This window comes from Lithobates pipiens, unplaced genomic scaffold, assembly GCF_037356315.1.
Source record: "Lithobates pipiens isolate NorthernLeopardFrog02 unplaced genomic scaffold, aLitPip1_a1.2 Scaffold_30, whole genome shotgun sequence".
Lineage (NCBI taxonomy): Eukaryota > Metazoa > Chordata > Amphibia > Anura > Ranidae > Lithobates > Lithobates pipiens.
Genome location: NW_027507791.1, coordinates 7033675 through 7055293, shown reverse-complemented (window position 1 = coordinate 7055293; position 21619 = coordinate 7033675). Strand labels below are relative to the sequence as shown.

Below are 21619 nucleotides of genomic sequence, written 5' to 3'. Positions count from 1 at the left end.
TTACACCGTGCTGGAGCACTTTTGATATAAGCTCCGTACAAAGTAAGCAGAGCACTGCGCTTCATGCTTCAACACTTGTTGGAAATGTGGAATGTTGTCGGTTTTCATGAGGAAAACATTTGGTGGGTCTTTTTTAAACAGCCTCCTATCTCTGTATCATTTTTTTTTTTTTGGAGTTCCTGCTGGGAGCTAGAATGAAGCCTCCTCCATCCATCCTACACTTCACAGCTTCAGGTGTAAACTCCCAAGTCATTATTGACATGTGAATAGGATTTAGGATAGGATTCCATGCAATCAGCCTATAATCTAAGGCAGCCTCTTTCAATCTTATTAACACGGAGAAACACTTGAAATACCTTTTATGTCTCAGGGCACCCTTGATAATTTTTATTATCTGCAGCTTGTGGTACATTAGACCGAATGGTAAGTTAAGATAAAAGAATAAATAAAAGTATAAGGATATTGGTATTTAAGTGGTTGACACCCGGGACTATATATAATAAGGAAACTAAACAAATAATGGCCAGAAAAGCATAGAGTGAAAATTGTAGTGTTCCCAGCATTGGGGGTCAGTGAAGACCTCCAGGGGATGAATGCGGCTTACATATTTGGTCAATGGGATGAATTCCCCACAGATAGCCAAAAGGATTACTGGTGTCAGTGGTTACTTATATGAGAGGCTGAAATTGCTCAATTCTCAAGGAACCTCTGGCGGAATTCTAGAGCTCCATGGAACTCTGGTTAAGAAAAGCTGACCTAGGGAGTAGAGGTCACTTTTGGATGTAACAAGAAACAGATAAAAGGACAGTGACTACATTACCAGTTAATAAGGTAGACAGGCAGGGGTGAGCACGGTAGAGCATTGGCAGGAAGTGTCAAAGTTTTGCTTGTCAGAACTTCCCAAGAAGGGTTAGGTGGTGTTATGGCTATACCTGCAGCAATCCTAACTTTTCCCCATCAAGCAGCATAAAGTGCTGTGTGAGTTTCACATAGCTGCAGATCAAAAGCCATTTCCCATGTATGTCAGTGCAGGATGGGGACCCAAACCACTTCCACACATCTCTGTCAACCCAGGATGAAGGCCCACCACTTCCACACAGCTGTATGTCTGCTAAGGATGGCCCACTACACTGGCAGCACAGCCGTTAAGTGCAGTGGGGTCCGGAGGGGTGGCCAGGATAATTGAAGTTAGGTTACCTTTTCATTTTTCGTTAAAAGCTGCGCTTAATAAATTAAATAAGAACTTGAACAGATGAGCTTATTAATATTACATCCTAAGAAGATATTTACAATTACAACTTACAAGTAACATCTGAACGCAGAGAGCTGGACAGGAAGCCGCTGTTTGCGCGCAGTGATGAGGACATCGCTGATAAGCGGGCGTTCTGGATGTCTGCTTTGAATTTTTCTTCCTGTAAAGCGAGAAATGTTTTTTGTTGACTTGAAAAAATATATATATTATTTCACACCCAATTGTGCCAGTAATGCTCAATTTTTGCTTCTTGCAGCCCATAAACAAGTGCCAACCAGAAGAATTTATATATATATATATTTATATTTGAGAGCGAGAGTTATGCTTTGTTCATATTTCATGTTTGATGTGTACAACCACTTTAATGCATTTTCTGTATTTAAAAACCCTCCATGATCAGCCCCCCCCCCCCCCCCCCCCTCTTATTTATTTACCTGGTTCATCTTTCGATCCAGTGCTGTGCCCATCTGCAGCAACACTTTTCTTTTCTCTCTTACACAAGCACAGAGACCCCAACAGGAGCCATTAAGCACCGAGGAGGTTTCCTCGCCTCTAGCTGTGCCACACTGTTGAGTCACTAACCCAAAATCACACTACCCCAGAGAACCCTCACGGGCTTAGATTCCCTCTGTAAATCTTCAGTGACCACTAAAGGTGCGCTTTCCTTAATTTACATGTCCATTTGAGGCCATGCAGCCCTACCTTACCCATAAAGAACAGGACCCTTCTAGAAGATTGGGCATCATTTGGCAGGCCGTTTAGAAATTCTCTTGCAATGTCCACTCCCTTGAAGACTCTTATAAAGTCTTCTCCCGATGGTATTTTACACTGGCACATATCGCTAAATATGTCCCTACCTATAAGCCCTTTTGTTTTCGCAGTTGTGGGGTTGATGGCAGCATGCTCCACATATGGTGGTCCTGCCCAGTGGAGCATCGCCTATGGATTAGGGTGTGTAATATGGTACTGTGCCTTACGCAAATCAATATTAAGGAAAACCCCTGGGAAGCCTTTACAGATGAATAAAAGACATGCCGCGGCAGTCTCACATCTTGATCTTCTTAATTTTTCTAGCAAACCGAAACCCGCGTGTGGAAGCTCCCTTCCTTTAGCTTTGAGGAGGTTAAATCTGCAATACGAAACATCTTCATTAACGAAAAGTTTACTGCAATTTTGGAGGACAAGCATGATACATTTCCTTCCATCTGGCAGCCCTGGCTTGATTACAAGCACTTTCTTAAAGGAACCCCCCCCATACATTTTGTCAGTGGTTTCCTCATAACATGATTTGTTTTCATCTACTTATAATAAGTTTGTGTTGCACCATTTTATGCATGCACATATTGTGTTGGTTTATAATATTTTAAGCACTGCACTGTCACGTTTTATATATTGGATGCAAGGTTGGTGCTCACCTTTTTGTGCTAGCTGCTGTTTTTTAGTCTCGAGTGCTCACTCATACTGTTTTTGATTGGTTGGTTATCAACCAGTCTCCTGTTTTGCTACACGGTTGCTCTACTTGTGACCGTAGAGCTTATGCTTTGTAGTCCCCCTATCTTTGCTTGCCTTTGGGAACAAAGGTTGTTGTCCCCCATGGCAAGGTCCCTCCCCTCTCTTCCCCCTGTCCTTTTCTCTTGGCTCTAGGGGTCCCTTCCCCACTTCCCCCCTCTCGCTTTGAGGACACTATTTCTCCCCCCCCCCCTTTTTTTTGTACTGCAGATTTTGAGCCAGCGGCCCCCTTACCCTTTTTACAATACGTCTGTCAACTGCTTGCTGGGCCTGTTAATGAATGTTTCTTGTCTACCTCCTTTGATCGACCACAATGGGACATTGCTGTAGATTTTCTACATTATAAGTGTTCTTTTTTTTTCTGTTGATCAAGTCGCCACCCCCCCCACTACCTTTTATATGTTCATGTTGTTTGGCCATGTTGTTGTCCTTCCAATAACATTTTCGGTAGAGAAATACAGAATGGAGGAGGGGGCAGGGCAGAGCTAGACACACACAGCTTGGCTCAGGAGTGGGCCCCTATGAGTGCTCCCATAGCCAGCAGCTTACTATGGGGGTACTCAGAAGAGGAAGAGCAAACAGCCCTGGGGGTGGGGGGTCCCAGAAGAGAAGGTTCAGGGCCACTCTGTGCAATATAATTACACATAGCCGGTAAGTACGTGTTCATTGTTTTAATTTAAAAAATATACGGTACCTTTTTTTAGCCAGCGTAAATTGTATCTTCCCCTAAATATTTTTTTTTGTCTGTGTGTGTTTGCATTCTTGTATTTTATGATACACATCTATGGTGTCCTGCTGCAATGAATGGAGTGACAACCTCAGCCTGGACTCCGACCCCAACGCATTTCACGCCACCTCCGGAGCTTAATCATGATTTCCATAACTAAGCTCGGAGTTGGGGGGGGGGTGGGGTGCAGGCGGAGCGGAGTGAAACAAGTTGGGGGCATGGCCTGGTCGGAGCAAAGGCTGAGGTTTTCACTCCATTGCAGCAGGACATAGATGTGCGACTTCCAGGGCTCACCCACCCTTTCTTGAACTTTTGCAGGAGCCAGGACAGGCTCTATCCCCTGTCAGCACTCTAGCAGCAGCTGCGGATGCACTGTCTACATCTCCTCCTCCCTATCGAGCCTGAGCAGCGCACACATTTTTCTCAGGTCACAGACGTACAGGACACTGTGCAGCAGTGTTAATTTAGTCGACTAAATGAATACTATTTTAGTAAACTAAAATACGACTAAAACTAAAACAACTGAGATAGCTAAAATACAACTAAAAGCCATTTTAGTCAAAAGACTAAAATGAGACTAAAACAATTGCAGAAGACTAAAATGAGATTAAAACTAAAATTCCATTTTAGTCCTGAGACAAACTGGTTGATCTCCGTTTTGATAGCTTTGGAAACATTTATTACCAAGCAGAATTTCCCTGGCTGTTGATGTACGTGTGAAATGTGTATAGCCTCAACATTTCTGTGTACTATTCACCTCCCTACGCTGGCCAAATGCATCAGGCTAAAGCACCACGGGTGAACTTAGGTCACGCAATCAAAATCTCATCATTGATCACGGGTAATTAACTCCATAGAACTGAATGGGGCCCACCCACTGAGCAGATTGTCAGTGGCTGGGACACACATTACATGCTACGGCATTCCAGGAAGTCTCCATAGTTACACAGCGTGGGTGAGGAAAAATAAAAGACCACCTCCTATAGGTCTACATAGCTAACCTTGAAAGACGAACACCTTTCAGGACCCTTCATTGGCACAGAGGAAGGCAAATAACCCACAATACATTATCTGATTTCTCTATAATGGCACATCCACAATGAATCACTTCTACCTAGCGATGGGTATCCAATAGTTCAAAAATTCCTCAGTAGTCTATGGAGGATTCTGGTGGTGCAGCTTTGGGGTACACACAGGCAATTTTTGATAGAGAGATTATTGCCCAATTAGCGATCAAACAGTACACGTAGGAAACAGCGGACTGTAGTAATCAATTGCTAGTGCTTGCACGTTGCTCTAAATGTGTGCAATGGAGTAATGCTACATGCACATCGATCATTAATCGCAGGATAGAACAGGCAACTTTAATAGTGTGATCGTTCTAGCAAAAAAAAATCACCCCGTATGTGCCCGATGTTAAGATGATTCTAGAAATAAGATGATTGTTGTACAGTCTAGGACAGGGGTGCCCAACCAGTGGCTCGGGGGCCACATGTGGCCCGCGGAGCCCTCTGATGTGGCCCGCGACCTCCTGCTCTGGGATGGAGGATTGGCAAGCCTAGATTGTGGGTTGCCATCCTGCCATCCCAGAGAATCAGTGTTGTGAATAAATCAACTGGTAGAGCTTCTGTTTTAAAAAAAAAAAAAAAAAAACACTGGTAGAGGAAGCAAGTGGCTGCAGAGCCGCATAAGCTAATGCTTCCTGTATAGCACCAATTCCTCTCACATGTGGAGTGATACCAAATGCGATCTGCCTGGGACAACAGCCGGCGATACCTGAATGGAAAACTTTTATTAAAGGTAAGTTTACTTAAATCACAGTGTATATATGGGCATATCTGTTCTGCGGTGGTTACTGGGCTGCTTTCAAACTGATCCACGGGTGCAGCGCAGAACACCTGTGGGTTACCTGCACTGAGCCATAGACTTCTGTTATTACCTGCAAGTTTAGTGCACTTTCAGAAAGTGCACCACACCTGCAGGATATAATAGAAGTCTATGGCAAAGTACAGCTAACCGGCAGAAAAGCCACAGGTGCACTTGTCTGCGCCCTCTGTGTGGGTAAACCACAGCCCAGCAGTGTGAAAACAGACTTAGGCCCCATTGATACCATCGATCTGACCCTCCGTTCACCTCTACCGAGCCACATATGTAAACATACTTGTGGCCATTTACACCCCACCTACCACCAATCCGATTTTTTCCCTTCTATCTGGGCAGATGGGATCCAAGGGCCCATAGAGTAGAGTGGACATGGAACTGTCAGCCTTCTGCTCCACTCATTGTGCCCCGCGACCGGTTACCAAGTCGCTTAATTGGCCACCCCTGGTCTAGGAGCTAAGATTAGGCTGAGGCAAGGAGTGTGCATCAAGTATGGAACCATAAGTGTTTGGCTTATACAAGCTTTTAGGTTTATTTTATACTACTTATCCAGGGTGGTGCTGAAAAACTAAAGCCCTTGTGAACAAAAATCATGCATGTGAAATGCACACTAAAAAGAGCACTTAAGGGTGTTCCTTGTCCACCCTCTGAATGCGGTAGGACCTCTCCCTGATGCCCAGGGGTGCAGGGCTCCTGACAGGGACATAGGGTTTGACATGGTCTGCCTAGCCAGAAGGCTGGGTGGACCCCTCTGCTCATGGCCAGCCCAAGCCGACCACTGAGTACCAGGGTCAGAGGAAGGAAGGAGCTTGAGGGTCACACATCCTCCCCTAGACATCAGGGCAAACCTTAGGACTCACACACGCCTAAGGTTTGCGAGGAAAAAAAAAAACCACACACACATAAGTGAAAGTGACAAAATAGTGGAGAAAAATAAATATAAGCGACCATGCAATGTACACTGGCTAGGCCCTGAGGCCTGGTAACAAAAATTCCCCCGGACACACATATATAAATGTGTGTGTGTGTGTGTTTGTTTGTTTGTTTGTTTGCGTGTGTGCGTGTTTGCGTGCGTGCGTTTTACCAACAGGGGGTGGGGTTCGTGCGGTCCTGCATAGTCTAAAGTAAAAAAATAAATAATCACTTGCCAGCCCATTCTCATACACTGCTTGTCCTGTGTCTGTGCCATTGTAAAACAAAGCTTCTAAATATCTCAATAGCTCGTTTTTTTTCTGGCTGCTCTCCTCCCGCTCCTCCTCCAAGTGTAGCTTTAGATTGGAGGAGGAGAGCAGTCACATGACCAACTATGTAATGTCAGAGGAAAGCAGTAATTTGAGCAGGTCCTTAAAAAAAAAAAAAAAAAAACTGAGCTATTGAGGTATATGGAAGCTTCGTTTTACGATATGAGTGACACAGGAGGAGCCGTGTAGAAAGGGTCGGCAGTGATCTTTTTCTTAACTGTAGAGTAGGCTGGTAGTGCTGTCGGGGAGACTGGGGGTCTCCTGGGAGTGCGGGGGGGGGGGGCTGTGTACCATAAAGGGGGCAGTGAAAACCTTTTTTTTCTTAAACTTCCCTCTTAAAATTGGGGTGCATGTCATATGTCTAAATACAGTATTTGGTGCTGCATCTAAGTTTTACTAAGAGCACCCACACGCCTTCCCAGCCCATGGCCAGACAAGGTAGATCCACTCAAATCAGGATGAACTGGGCCCATCCAGTTTTCCCAAGGGAATTACTCCTGTGCCCCAGCTGCCTGTGGGCACCCTGGTTTCTGTTCCAGCCAGTACTAGCCTCCATCACTCCAGCAGGGATACTACCTAGCCAGCCACTCCACCTCTCTGTTTAACAAGAATGACAGCATAGAATCCCTACTGGACACTGATAAGAACAGATACTATACTACCACTTGATCTTAGCCAAAAGGCATTTTTAAGTTTATACTCAAGTTGTTCTGATAGGGCACCGCTGTGATCTCACCCTGCCTCTCCCGAGAAGCGCTGTTCTATTCTCACCCTGCCTCTCTGATGGAGCGCCACTGGGATGTCTTACCCAACCTCCTCTGCGGAGCACTCATCCTTGATTTATCTCATCACATATCATTGAGCATAGTTTGTTTCATTTCTTTAAAAGTACCAACCCCTGCTCTATGGAGTCTTCAGTTTTGACTGGACTTGCAATGTTTGCTATGCAGGTGTAATGAATAATTCACATAAGATGGGCAGTGTGCAGACTCATCTGTAGTCTGACAAACCAAAATGGGTAGAGCCCAGTGACCTAGATGTGGATAGGTCATTTAAGACCTCTGTAAGGTTACAGTGAAGAATGGCATACCCTGTAATCCTGGATTCGTCGCTTTGAGTCTTCCAGCTGTTGTTGCAAGGAGCCGACGATCTCCCGATACTGCGCGTACCTTTCCTCCATTACTTCACGATGGAGGTGAGAGTCCTATACAGAACACAGATTATTGGATCAATACAGGTACAAAAGAAGTCCAATATCATTCTGTGTGATCAGCTGTATATGAACAGCTCCGTAACCATTGCCTTTTTTTAAAGCAAATTGGATTCATTAAAACATATATGGCATTTACAGAACTTGCTGAACCCCACTCAAACCACTAAATATACGCCAAATGCAGTACAAACACTGGAGTGTTTTTACCTGCCAAAGATTTTGTATTCCTATCCACCCAGACCAACAAAATTGGTTTTTAGTTTTGGATAGCGTGGAGGGGGATTAGAACACCTGTCAGGTTTTTATTGCTGTGTACCCATTAGGGAGATTCACCCTGTCTAGTTGAACAGTTTACTGTTATCACCAAAAAAGAAAAACTATTTAGGTTGTCCCCAGCACCGGGACAGAGGGGAAATCTTCCGATGAGGACAGTAAACGCCCTCTGTCACACCAATTTCTTCCCCCATCACCTTGACCCTTGCAGAGCAGAACAATTGACTGAATATGTGTGCTTCTCCTACCTCTCATAACCTCAGCTTTACTGAGAACAGATTCAGGTAAAAAAAAAAAAAAAAAACATCAATGATGTATTTATGAATATGGAACTGCATTGATTTGTGTATTTATTACCTGCCTGGAGTTCAGCTTTAAACTGTACATATAGAAAAAAAATCTGACACTTCTTTCAAAACAACTAAAAAAAGTTCTGGCTATACAAAAAACGCTCATGTACAATACTATAAATATATATATATATTTTATTAAATGCACAAATTGCCCCACCAAAAAGCAGAATTTATTGGGAGGATATTCATTCCCGGGCATGAAACTGCGATGATGAATGTCCGTATATTGGCCCCTGGCTCTCGTACAGTGACTGCATGCCAAGCCACGATCTGCTTGTAGTCACAGTTAAATCTGTAGAAAACTGCTTCGTTTCTGGCGATACACATGCGGTAACCATGACACCACACCTGTTTCCTATTTTCACCCCTCCACACACATACCAACATATGGGACAAACTTCTCTCTATTGTGCCGATAAAACAAATCCTTACAGAGTGATATTTCAGCTATATAGAAGCAGGAATAAAACTAAATCGGGCCCATCGCTCCCCTTCCTTAGAAAAAAAAAAAATGCTAAAACACATATAATCGCAATACCCTGACCAGCCCGACACAAATGTGCAGTCTGTCCATTCTGTTTGGTAAGAAAACTTCCAAATCAGTTCCAAGTAAGTCTCTGAACTCAATGTAAAAGGGAACCCATCTCAAAGCAAAATATCTGTCGCAGTAGAGTCTGCTGGGATATTCCTAGCGTTATGACCACCAGTCCTCAAGATAGTAAAGTTGAACCTATGGACCTTCTCTGCCCCAAAACTAGGATGAAAGAGGCCTGTGTAGGCTTAAGTCTACAGACCCATACCTGAGCTGCAACCTTTGCACCAAGCAAGGCTCCATATAGAGAGATGGATAAAGACTGACAACCAACAGTGTCACACAGGATGGAGCCCTGTGGAGAAGGGTAGTGTAGGCATAGTGGCAGACCTGTGTGTGGCATGGAGGGCTCCCACTGTAGCCCTCAACATCACCGAGGGTCTGCAGTCTAATATTCAGCGTGTACAGGGATGGTCCAAGGCTACAGATGAGGTTGTCACCTGGATAAACGCAGAGACCTGGCCCATGTTACATGAGAATGCTAGAAATCACTGGCATTAGTCTCTCTCTTTCCTTAGATGTTCCTATTGTCACTAATTACTGCTGGGGTCTGAGGGCTGCACACGAAGTATCAAAAGGGGTAAAGCTTGAGCACCAGGGACATGACAATCTTACCTGTGTGGCTAAAGCTTAGCATGCTGCTCCCCAAAATCTAACCAGAGCGTTGTTAATAGCAAACCTGCTCCATATGTTGGGTATCTGATAGGTACGCAAACAAGGACATGTTTTGCATCATAATCTGGACAGAGCAGAGTAGGATGATCTCACAATGTCTGCTGTGCCAGATCCAGCCTGAAAAATGAATACTCAGGTGGTTCAATGTCCCTGCTAAGGCCCTAATAAAAGGAGGAGGGGGGCTCATTTCCTATGGACAGTCATGACAGCACGGAGTCTGTCCTCGGTCCCCCTTTACAGCACAGTCCCCCCTTTAGATCTGTGTCCTCAGGTCCCCCTTTACTCTACAGCGTAGTCCCTTTTACATTAATGAACAGGTGATGGCAGGAGCTCTGCATTCCGATCTCCAGCTCCTCCCACACTCTAACCTGCTGATTGCCTAACATCGTCGGGCAGGAGGGCGGAGGACCGGGAAGAGGACACACAAAGAAGGAGGTGATCGGCAACCGCAGTCTGCAATAGGCCTGTGTGGACCACAATCACCACTCATCTCCTACTGTGTGGCTCGGTTATCAACAGGCCACAGCCCGGGGGTTGGGGACCCCTGCTCTAAATAGTTATCCTCTAATACAAGTGTAAACTTCAATGTGTGCATGGCCACATAGGCTAACAAAGGTGTTTAGAGGCTGAAGAAAAGAAAAAAGAAAAACACCCTTAAAAGCAGTGTTTTTTGCACCCAGTGTGCATGAGGTCAAAAGATCTTCGCCCCTTTTTACAAAGTGACTGCATGGAAATCACATGGTGCTTTTGAACCTTACTTTCTGCGTGTTGTAAACCACACTGTTTTTTCAGTGTGTGGGGGTGCCCATAGGAGTTACTGGCATCCTTGTGCATTTTCTTTAAAGCACTGCGTTTTGGGTGCAGCTGTGGAATGCATGCAATTTACATGCATTCCTGCACCCGCATAGATGTGAACCATGCCTCTCCTTTTAATGAGAGCTGAGGGCTCTGAAACTTGAGCTCTTATCTGAAATCAGCTTTGTGCTTCCATAGATACCTTTTTAGTTGTGCAAGGATAGCAATGCCAGGCTGCCCATGTCAGCAGCTGATTTCAGACCTCAGCACATGGCTGTCCTGGGCGAAGCTAATAAGATGAGGGTTGTAAATCACAAGCAGCGCCCTCTGTAAGCTGAAGGTGTTCAACGCATTTCAGGCGAAACCTTTAACTGTGAGCTATATTCTGCCAAACAATGGAAATACAGACGTGCTTCATAAGGTTTCCTGCAGAGCTTCCACAATGCCCAGATCGTCCCCATGGCATCTGGGGGTCCTGCTCTCTTCATGTCCCTCATTGTCTACGTGACCTGCAATGACCACAACACCAGAATACTAATCGGCTCATACACTGTACATTATATCCAGCCACAGAGCAAGCATTGGTGGATCTCTCACTGTACAGGACTCTCTTTCCTTGAAAATAAAATTGTACGATTTGTTTGTTATAGGTCTATGAAGAGTGGTGATGGTGCATTGTCTGAGAATGTGGTTGGAAGAGCTCCTGTTTGTAAAAAAGTGTTTACATATTTATTTGATTTGATTTTGTTGATACTATTTGTTTTGACTTTAGTGTGCAAGTTAGCCGATTTCCTAAATTGAACACTCAGAATAATTTGGTGCATTAGCGATCAGTGGTGAGGCAAAGAAAAGACACAGCATGGATCAATGACAGGCTGAAAGATGCAGCTGGATGCTTTTCTAAATGATACTCATGGTTAGGGCTGTTTCAGAACAGTGTTCAGTCAACACATTTCAGCTGGTCATTGATTTTTGGCAGGATGCAATTACTAGCCAGGGTCTCACTCATGGGGGCACTATTCAAGGGGGAGGAGCCAGGAGCACCAGTGGGAGACCCAAGAGGAGGAGGGTCGGAGCTGCTCTGTGCAAAACCATTATACAGAACAGGTAAGTATGATGTATTTAAATTTTGTTTAAAAGAACCTTTCTTACCACTTTGAAGTACAGCTGTGGCCAAGAGTTTTGAGAATGACACCAATTTTAATTTTCACAAAGTCTGCTGCTTCAGTTTTTATGGTGGCAATTTGCATACACTCTAGAATGTTTAGCATCATCAGATGAATTGCAATTACAAAGTTCCTCTTTACCATGAAAATGATATTAATCCAAAAAATAAAAACATATTTCCACGGCATTCCAGTGCAGAACTTGCCACGGAATGGCAGCAGGCAGGAGTGAGGAGACGACTTTTGGAGGATGGCCTGGTGTCAAGAAGGACAGCAAAGAAGCAGTTTCTCTCCAGTAGGGATGAGCTCAGGCGTGTTCACATGGAACATGTGCAGAGCCCGCCAGGAAGTTGGCAGAGCACTGCGCTAATCGTAGGTAGTGAGACATTCCCCCGATGTGCGGCTGCAGAGATCGGACTGCTGAGGACTGTGGGGGGGGGGGGGATTTTCTCTGATAAATCCCTTTCCAATTGTTTGGGGCATCCGGGAAAACATTGTCTGAAGAAGAAAAGGTGAGTGCTACCATTAGTCCTGTGTCGTGCCAACAGTAAAGCATCCTGAGAACATTCAGGCTCACTCACAATTTTGAAGAACACAGCCATTAAGAATTGTACAAAACCACAACTTCTCCCAATCACCAGAGAACAGTTTGCTGAGGAACAATGCCTTTTCCAGCAGGATGGAGTACCTTGCCATGAGGAAAAAGTGATAACTAGGTGGCTTGGAGAACAAAACATCAAATTTTTGGGCCCATGGCCAGGAAACTCTCCACGCAATAATACTATTGAGAACTTGTTTGAGGTCAATCCTCGAAAGGCGAGTGAAAAAAAAAACAAAAAAATTTAATAAAAACAAATTCTGACAAACTCCAAGCATTGATTATGGAAGAAGTCAGGATGTGGTCCAGAAGTTGATTGACAGCATGCCAGGGAGAATTGCAGAGGTCTTGAAAAAAAAAGTAATGGTCAATGAAAGCCTTTGACACTTATAAAATGCTTGCAATTATACTTCAATATACCATAGTAAACATCTGACAAAAAGACTGAAGAGTAGACTTTGTGATAATGAATATTTGTGTCATCCTCACAACTTTTCGCAAGGGCTGTACAATTAAAAGCAAAAAACATTTATTTTAGATTTGGATAGAGTTGTGCAAGATTAGAACATCAGTCATTTTTTTTTATTGCCGTCTGTACCCCATTGGGAGATTACCTCTCCATATATGTCCTGATCACCAATCACAGGAAATGAAGGTGAGGGCCAAGCCAAAATGATGTTGCTACCAACAGAACAAGAAGGGAAATCTTCAAATAGGGAACACTTGTTCCTGTGACAACTGTCTAAGAGGGAATTTCTTTCACACTGGAAAGAGATCCTCTTGCTTCCCGTTGAGTCTACAAGACAGGAAGTGAAGAGAAATCGCCCTAATTGGGCAAAGATGACAAGATAAAAAAAAAAAAGATTTTTTATAACGGCTTACCTGTAAAATCCTGGAGTACATCACAGGACACAGTAATAACTGTATAGGTTATATGGCACCTTCAGGTGATGGACACTGGCACACCCTAAACAGGTTCAATTCCCCATATAACCCCTCCCCTTACAGGGAGTACCTCAGTTTTGTAGCAAAGCAATACATGTGTAACCAGAAAGAGGGGAGGGACTCCTGTAATGTACTCCAAGAAAAGGATTTTACAGGTAAGCTGTTATAAAAATCCTATTTTCTTTATCGTACATCACAGGACACAGAGCCACAGTAATAACTGTTTGGGATGTCCCAGAGCAATGCCACCTGAGGGGAGGGAACACAAAAGTAGGGTGCAATCAGACTTGAGAACCTATACTGCTGCCTGCAACACACTGCGCCCAAAAGCGATATCCTCATGCCTTCTTACATCCACCTGATAGAATCTGGTGAATGTATGGAATGAAGACCAGGTTGCGGCCTTGCAGATTTGAGCCACGGAGGCTTGGTGATGCACTGCCCACGAAGCACTAACAGCTCTGGTGGAGTGCACATTGACCTGAAAAGGTGGAACCTTCCTCTTAAAGCCATAAGCCTAAATAATTACCTGCCGAATCCATTTGGCAACAGTGGATTTCAATGCTGCCGGTCCTTTCCTAGGACCTCCAGGCAACACAAACAAAACATCTGTTTTCCGAATCTGAGCAGTCGCCTTCAAATAGATCTAGACTGCTCTCACTACATCCAAAGAGTGTAGTGACTTTGCTACCTTAGAACAGGGTTCTGGAAAAAAATGAAGATAAAAGAATATCCTGGTTTAGGTGAAAACCTGAAACCACCTTTGGCAGAAGGCTAGGATGAGGACGCAATACTACTCTATCCTGGTGAATGATTAAATATGGCTCTTTACAAGAAAGAGCCGCCAACTCTGATACCCTGCTTGCAGAAGAAATGGCTACCAGAAAAACTAGCTTCCTTGTCAAAAGGACCACAGGAATATGTTGTATCGGCTCAAAAGGCTGTTTCTGTAATGCCGACAGAACTAAATTCAAGTCCCAAGGGTTCAGGGGTGCCCTAACCAGTGGATTAAGCCAAGTTACCCCCTGTATAAAGCTTTGGATCAAAGAATGTTAAGCAAGCAGACGCTGAAAGGCAAGAATGACATACTCCCTAGGATGCCAACCCCTGGATTCACACCAAGAAACCTTGGCCTTGCCTTCCAGACTTTATAATAAAATGAATCTGGAAGCTGGCTTCCTTGCTTTAATCAAGGCAGGTATTACTGAGCCTGAAAGCCCACAATTCCTTAGAATGTGGGTTTCAATAGCCAAACCATTAAATGTAGCGCTTGTAAAGTAGGATAGAACACCCGGTCCCTTCGGTAGCAGGTCTGGACATGGTGGTAGGGTCCAATGGGCCCCTACCACCATCTTTAATATTTCTGCATACCAAGATCTTCTGGGCTCCAAGAACTACCGACTTCCTTTGCCACTTGATCCTGCAAAGAAGTCAAGGTAGCAGCAGAATAGGAGGGAATGCATAAATCAGTGAGAACTGATCCCACGGGGTCACCAATGCATCTGTTCCGAATGCGAGTGGATCCCTTGTGCTCGACACAATGTTGTCGACTGTGTTGTTGAACCTGGACGCCAACAGATCTACATCCAGGATCCACCATCTTTGGCATATAGCCAGGAAGATGTCGGGGTAAAGGGACCCTTCCCCCAGGAACAACTGCTGGTGACTTAAGTAGTCTGCCTGATAGTTCTCTACCCCTGGAATGAAGATTGCCAAAATGCATGGCACATGTTTTTCTGCCCAGGTTAGGATATGGTTTGCCTCTCCCTGGGCTGCTTGACTTCTGGTGATTGATATAAGCCACTGCTGTAGCATTTTTGGATTGAATCCTGACAGGAGAACTGTGCAACCTGAATTGTCCAGGCCCTTAGGGCTAGACGCACTGCCCGAATTTCTAGAATGTTGATGGGCAAGGTTCTGTCTGTTCTGGACCATTTCCCTTGGACAGACGCTTCTTCCAGGACTGCTCCCCAACCTGAAAGACTGGTATCTGTTGTTACCACCTTTCAGGTAACCGGTAAGGAGGATTTTCCCTTCTACAGATTCTCGGATATCCTCCACCAACTGAGGCTCTGGCGCACTTTTGGCGACAAACGCATTGGAAAATCTAGTGCCTGAATTTTCTTGTTCCAGGCCGATAGGATACTGTTTTGCAGCAGTCTCAAATGACACTGAGCATAGGGAACTGCTTTGAATGAAGTCATCATCTTCCCCAACAACCTCATACAAAGGCAAATGGAAGGGCCCTTTTTTGCCCTGACCCCTTGGACCAGCTCCTTTATGGCGCTGATCTTTGCCAGGGGTAAAAACACCTTCTTCTAGGCTGTATCTATGACCAGACCCAAGTATTCTAATCTTCTTACTAGCTTTATAGAAGATTTCTCTAGGTTGATGACCCAACCTAGGTATTCCAGGTAGTTGACTGTGGTGACCACGCTTTGGCCAGGCAGGATACCGACTGGTCTATTAAGAGCAGGTCATCCAGGTATGCTATTATTGTTCTATAGTCTGGCTTGAGGAAGGGCCAGAAGTTTTGTAAACACCCGAGGTGCAGTAGCTTGACCAAAAGGCAAGGATACAAACTGAAAATGAAGTCCTACTTTGAAACGCAGATCCTTTTGGTGAGCGGTGAAAATAGGTACATGCAGGTATGCATTATTGATGTCGATTGATGCCAGAAGCTCTCCCCCTTGTAGAATGGAGACTACTGATCAGATTGATTGCATGCGAAAAGAGTGAATCTTCAGGAACCGGTTTAGATCATTGAGATCTAGAATGGGTCTGACATCCCCATTTGGTTTTGGTACCGTGAAAATGTTTGAATAAAACCCTGCTCTTCTACGGGAACCACCATGATCACTTTTTGCGTCAAAAATCGGTTTCACGCTAGTAAGAGACTTTCTCTGGGTCTTTGTGGACATTTGACCTGAGGAAACGGGAATTCTCAGAACTCTAGTTTGTACCCTAGAGCTATTGTGGAGGCCACCCATCTGTCCTGAAATTCTTCCTGCCAGACCTTTGAGAACTGCAGAAGTCTTGCCCCCACTTGAGCAAGTGGGGGCGTCCCTTCATAAAGGGGCTTTAGCATTCTGTCTTGCGGGGTTCCTCCCCCCAGGACTTTTTGTCCCTGGGGTTGACCCTGAGGTTTTATCTCTTGAACCTGACCGGTGGAGGTCATTGCAACTGCCTAGAGGCTGATGCCCCTGGCACTGGAGAAAGAGTTTAAATGAGGGACGTTTACTCTTTCTTAACTGGCAAAAGGTTACTTTTCCCATTTGATATTTTTGGGATATATTTGTCCAAATCCTCCCGAAACAGCAGAAAGGAAAACCAGCCAGGAGCCTTTTGCATGGCACTGCGGCTGACCAACTTTTTAACCATAAGATTCTACGCATATGTACCAACCCAAGCATAAGGCGAGAGGTTTGAGGAATAGAATCCCTGATTGCATCAATTGCAAAGCACAAAGCTGCTGGCAGCTCAGCTAATTCCTGGGCCTGCTGTTCAGGGAACACCTCAAGTATCTGTTTCAAATGGTCTCTCAAGGACTGACATACCCCAATTGCCGCCACTGCAGGTTGAGCCACCGAACCTGCCAGGGAGAAAATGTTTAACAGGAATTCCAATTTTTATCAGTTGGATCCTTAAGCATTTGCGCCTTGTCAACAGGACAAGTCAAAATTTTATTCAGAGGATATAGCAGCATCAATTGCTGGTATACTCCAAATTTTTCCTCCATAGGATAAAGAGTTGAAAATTTTTTAGGAGGGAAAAAGTGCTTATCTGGGTGATTCCACTCAGAATACATAAGCTTTTCTTGTAATGAATGGACAGGGAAGGCATGCAAGGCTTGCAGAGGCTTTAGTGAACCCAAACAGGAAGTGGGCTCTTGAACGGACTCCTTTAAGGGTAGCTTAAATGTGGTGCAGACCATTTCAGTAAGAGAATGCACCAGCAACTTCTCAGCATGTGAAGCTGAAGAAGTTCCTTCCCCACTTGATTCCTCGGAAGAGGAATCATCAGCCTGTTCATGTTCCCCTGAGGGATATTCGTGAAGATATGATTAAAGACACTAATCTTTTCTCTAAACCACTCATAGCCGAGGAGAAAACTTGCTCAGTTATATAGACAGGGGCTTCCCCTTTAGAACAGGATGGTGTTGCAGAGGGAGGGTCCTCAGGACCTTAGGGAGACCCCTTTGTGGCAGTTGAACCACCTCATCAGGTCATAGTGCTGAGCACAAACCCAGAGGTACCACCAAAACAATGCACCCACTGCTGAGCAATAGTCCAGCAACTGCCACTGCTATTAAGCTCAGCCTGATGCTTTAAGTAAATGTGCCTGGGAACGCCTGTCTCACATGCCACCCATCTGCTCTGTGTCCATCCTAGCTGTATGCACCTGAAAAGGGTGCATTTTATAGCTATACAGCCCGTGCTGTGAATGCTGAAGCACACCAACGCCGCATGCGGGCTCCGATCCTGACCGGACCGCATTGGGGAGGACTGGGGAGGAGAAGAGCTGTCGAAGGGAACCGCCGTAATGGCGGCGGGCCCTGCGCACAGCTGTCTAATGCCATGCTCCTTCTGCCTGTAGGAAAGCTATCTGGTGGAGTGAGGTGCGAGGGACATTCCTAGGAGAATAAAAACCCCTTTCCAACGACTTTACCTGGAGCCTGGGCCGGAGGAAGCGTGCAGCTTGTACATAGTGAGACTGACAATCATGGAACATTTACATGCTCTTGACGGCCCCTGGTGGTGACTATAGGCATGACAACATTTACTTAAAGGAGAAAACCCACAAGAATTTGAAAAATGCCTTAGGAATCTCCCTTACCTTATCCAGCTGAGACCCAACCTTCACCTCTCACAGTGGGCTCCGTTAAAAAACCTTCAGGGATTGAGGCCCCCTTTTTATCTGGGGATCCACAGCCCTGTTAAAAAGCACCCTGTCAGCAATATGGCTGAAAAAAAACAAATACTGGATCCCAGGGTCCATCTCTCTAAAAAGAAGCGTTATAGGTAAAACCTAATTTCTTCGGACAAGAGGCATGGGTACCATTCAACTTGGTCTGGAAAAGACAATTTGAATGGATCCGGTTGCATGGCTTACCCCAGTAAGGAATATTCCAGTGGAGCTCAGCACATCACATCTTTACTCCTGACCAATACCCAAGACACTGGCGAAAAAACTGAGGTACGCCCGGTAAGATGAGGGGTTATATGGGGAACGGAACTTCCTGTTTAGGGTGTGCCAGTGTCCATCACCTGAAGATGCCACATAAACCATACAGTTATTATTGTGGCTCTGTGTCCCGTGATGTGCGATAAAGTCACAGGTTTCGTATATGGAGATAAGCAATTAGCATGTGGGGTTGGAGGAGTAACTAAGGAGGTTTGGGGTGTATCAAAGGCCGAAAGCCATATTTAGTTGCATTTCTATGTGGTAATTGGGATTCACTTTTATGCTCTGGGACATTTCTGTACTTGCTTTTGCCATATTTCATAAAATAAAATGATCTAGGAGTCTCTGCACCTGTTTCCCCAAAAACATACATGACCCTGGCCTGGGAGCCACGAAAAACAAAGTAGCCTGTGGTGTATATTGTGTATAATAAAAGTCTGACTCCTGTGTTCCATGGGTGTGATCCTTCCCATCCTGCCCCTATATATCTGTATATGGATGGTATCCTGTGTATATCAGGTCCTCTGCCTCTCCCACAGCCATAGGCTTGGGGCTATTCAGCATTGACCAGGCCGTTGTTTTCCTCCTGTATATTATGGAGATTCTTGTACAATGATAATAAGCAAAGTCCTATAATGCGGCAGGTCTAATCCCAGTGAATAGAACAATAGCTTTCTCACAGCTGTGCGTTCCCATCAGCCTCCACAGGACCCGATTGTATCTGTAGGTCTGAGTGCTACTATAGCAGAGCACTGACACTGCAAGCTAAAGAATGGCTCTCATTCATGGCAGCCCCATTCAGATCATTTTCTCAAGGTCGTCCCATACTCGATTTCCCCCCTTTGTTCCCTCACACCGGAATACGAATGTCCTAGGGGCCCTATTCATTACAAATGAACATTGTGAGAATTGCTTGTGGTTTCTCAGCTCTCGGGGCGCAGAGATTAGAGGTAAGACCCCCACCACATTCCTGTGTCCCCCTTCTGGCTGCTGGAAGGGAGGCGGCCTGTCCTGGGAACGCACTCTGTGCACATGCAAGTTATTGTCTCGTATGGTGATAGAGAGAAATGGATGGCAGCAAACATTGCACTGTCTGTGTCACCAAATCTCAACGTCACAGCTATTATAAATCTTTCATCTCTCTGCCAGGAGTGCAATAATCAAGTGTCTCTAGCACCAAATTTGTGGGGGCAAGTTTACTTCCTTTAGATTTTTATGATGCATCGCTCTGCGGACAGGTATGATATTAGAAGTCTGTAATACTCCAGCACTGTGCAGTGCAGCTTCACCTAACATTATTTCTCTCACAGCCTGCAGTTATTTAACGCCAAGCTCCAGCCTTATCTCCAGTCTTGAAAAGTTGTACAGACAGCAATAAACAGCTGACAGAGGATGTAATCCTTCTCTACTCCATACAAAACTAAAAAAAAAAAAAGTTTTTTCATTTTGATTTATTAGGGCCAGGGAACTGAACTCCTGTACTGGTCATGGCGAAGGGCTGTTACTGTGCTCATTGTGCTGTCAGGTTGTGGTCATTATTGTCCTCTGTGTACCCCTGTACTAGTCGTGCCAGAGGGCGGTCACTGATGAGATACTGGTCATGATGAAGGGGTGTCACTGTGCTCATTGTGTGGTCATTATACAACCACGGTCACTGTGCATTCCTGTACTTGTCATGGTGGAGGGATGGTCATTGAATGGTCATTATAGGACTGTGATCACTGTGCACTCCTGTACTTGCAGTGGCGGAGGGCTGGTCACTGTGCATTCCTGTACTAGCCACGGCAGTGGGCTGATCATTGCATGGCCACTGTCACTGTATACTCCTGTACTAGCAATGGCAGAGGGCTGGTCATTGTGTGACTGGTTCATGGTCATTATAGAGCCACAACCACTATGCACTCCTGTACTAGCCATGGCGGAAGGCTGGTCATTGCATGACCACGGTCATTGTATACGCCTGTACTAGCCATGGTGGAAGGCTAGTCATTGTGTGACTGGTTTATGGTCATTATAGGGCCACAGCCACTATGCACTCCTGTACTAGCCATGGCAGGGGGCTGGTCATTGTGTGACCAGTTTGTGGTCATTATAGGGCCACAACCCCTATGCACTTCCATACTATTCACAGCAAAGGTCCGACCATATGATGCATGGTCATATAGATGGACACAGAATCCAATCGGTGTAGCTGGCAAGGAAGATGCACAGGGGAGAGGCAGATGTGGTTTAAGCTTTCCTTCCCATACTGAGTTCTTTGAAGTATCACCCGTAAAACGCTGTACAGGAATTCTACATGGTATCGGGAGCAATCATTAGCCATAGTGCCGAGGGGAGGGTTAGTCTCTAAAGATGGAGATGAAAACCCTTTTTTGTAAGCAGACTAGAACAAGCCTCTGCTCAAAAGGGACAAGGAAGTGTGACATTTCACAATAACAACAGTTTTCTCAACCTAATACTTAAGCAGCTCCACCCATACCTGAAATCAGTAGACGTTTATGTAAATCTCCGGTACTCACGTTTAGATCCTTCATGTCATCCAGCAGACTGAGCTTCTCTGGAACTGACTCCAGGTGATCCAAAGCCAATCGTGTACTCTGAAATCACAAAGAGACAAGTCAGTACAAACTGGAATAAAAACACTGTCTACCTTTGTTACTTACCTGAGATGCGGCTGTCTGCTCCATACACAAGACATGGCCAGTGGCAGTCTATAGGTATACAGTTAGCACTGTGCTTTGTGGAAATGTGCAATATTTGTATGAAATCATTTTAAGGTTTTCTCATATTGCCAGAACAAAGGCTGTATGTGGAAATGTGTCTAAAAGCCAACCACAAACACAGCTAATAGGTCACTATAACCCCTTCCAGCTGGACCTTTGAGATGATCTTAACGCCAGGTGGTTCCTGATCATGTAGTCACCGTAATAAAGTGATCAGGAATCTGGCCTACCATCTCCCAAGTATGGCTATGTTACTGGGAGTGGTTGGTGACAGTGCGGTCACGGGGGGGGGGGGGGGCACGCAATTAAGTATGTTTCCAGCACAAAACACATGGCAGAACTGCCGCATACATGCGTACAACTGATGGGAGGGAGTTAAAGAAACTGCTAGCCAGGGATGAAGTCTGCTAGATGTTTAAAGAGCCAGCACTCCTATTATCTGTAATTAACCTCACCAAATTGGAGTTTTTACATTGCTTTAATAGTTTTTAC

General features: G+C 45.0%; 1 protein-coding gene and 1 long non-coding RNA gene across 6 annotated transcripts in view; one reads left to right on the top strand and one right to left on the bottom strand.

Moving 5' to 3' along the window:
- CEP128 (centrosomal protein 128) overlaps nucleotides 1-21619 on the bottom strand; it is a 373597-nt gene that overhangs the window by 16139 nt on the left and 335839 nt on the right. For all 5 annotated transcript variants that reach the window (XM_077463576.1, XM_077463578.1, XM_077463577.1 and 2 more), the window contains 3 exons: nucleotides 20924-21001; nucleotides 7701-7814; nucleotides 1304-1412 (listed from right to left, as the gene is read on the bottom strand). In XM_077463576.1, coding sequence (XP_077319702.1) covers nucleotides 1304-1412; nucleotides 7701-7814; nucleotides 20924-21001 — 301 coding nt within the window. The remainder of the gene's footprint in view (nucleotides 1-1303; nucleotides 1413-7700; nucleotides 7815-20923; nucleotides 21002-21619) is intronic.
- LOC143942338 (uncharacterized) overlaps nucleotides 1-21619 on the top strand; it is a 53637-nt gene that overhangs the window by 18434 nt on the left and 13584 nt on the right. The gene's annotated exons all lie outside the window — the stretch shown is intronic.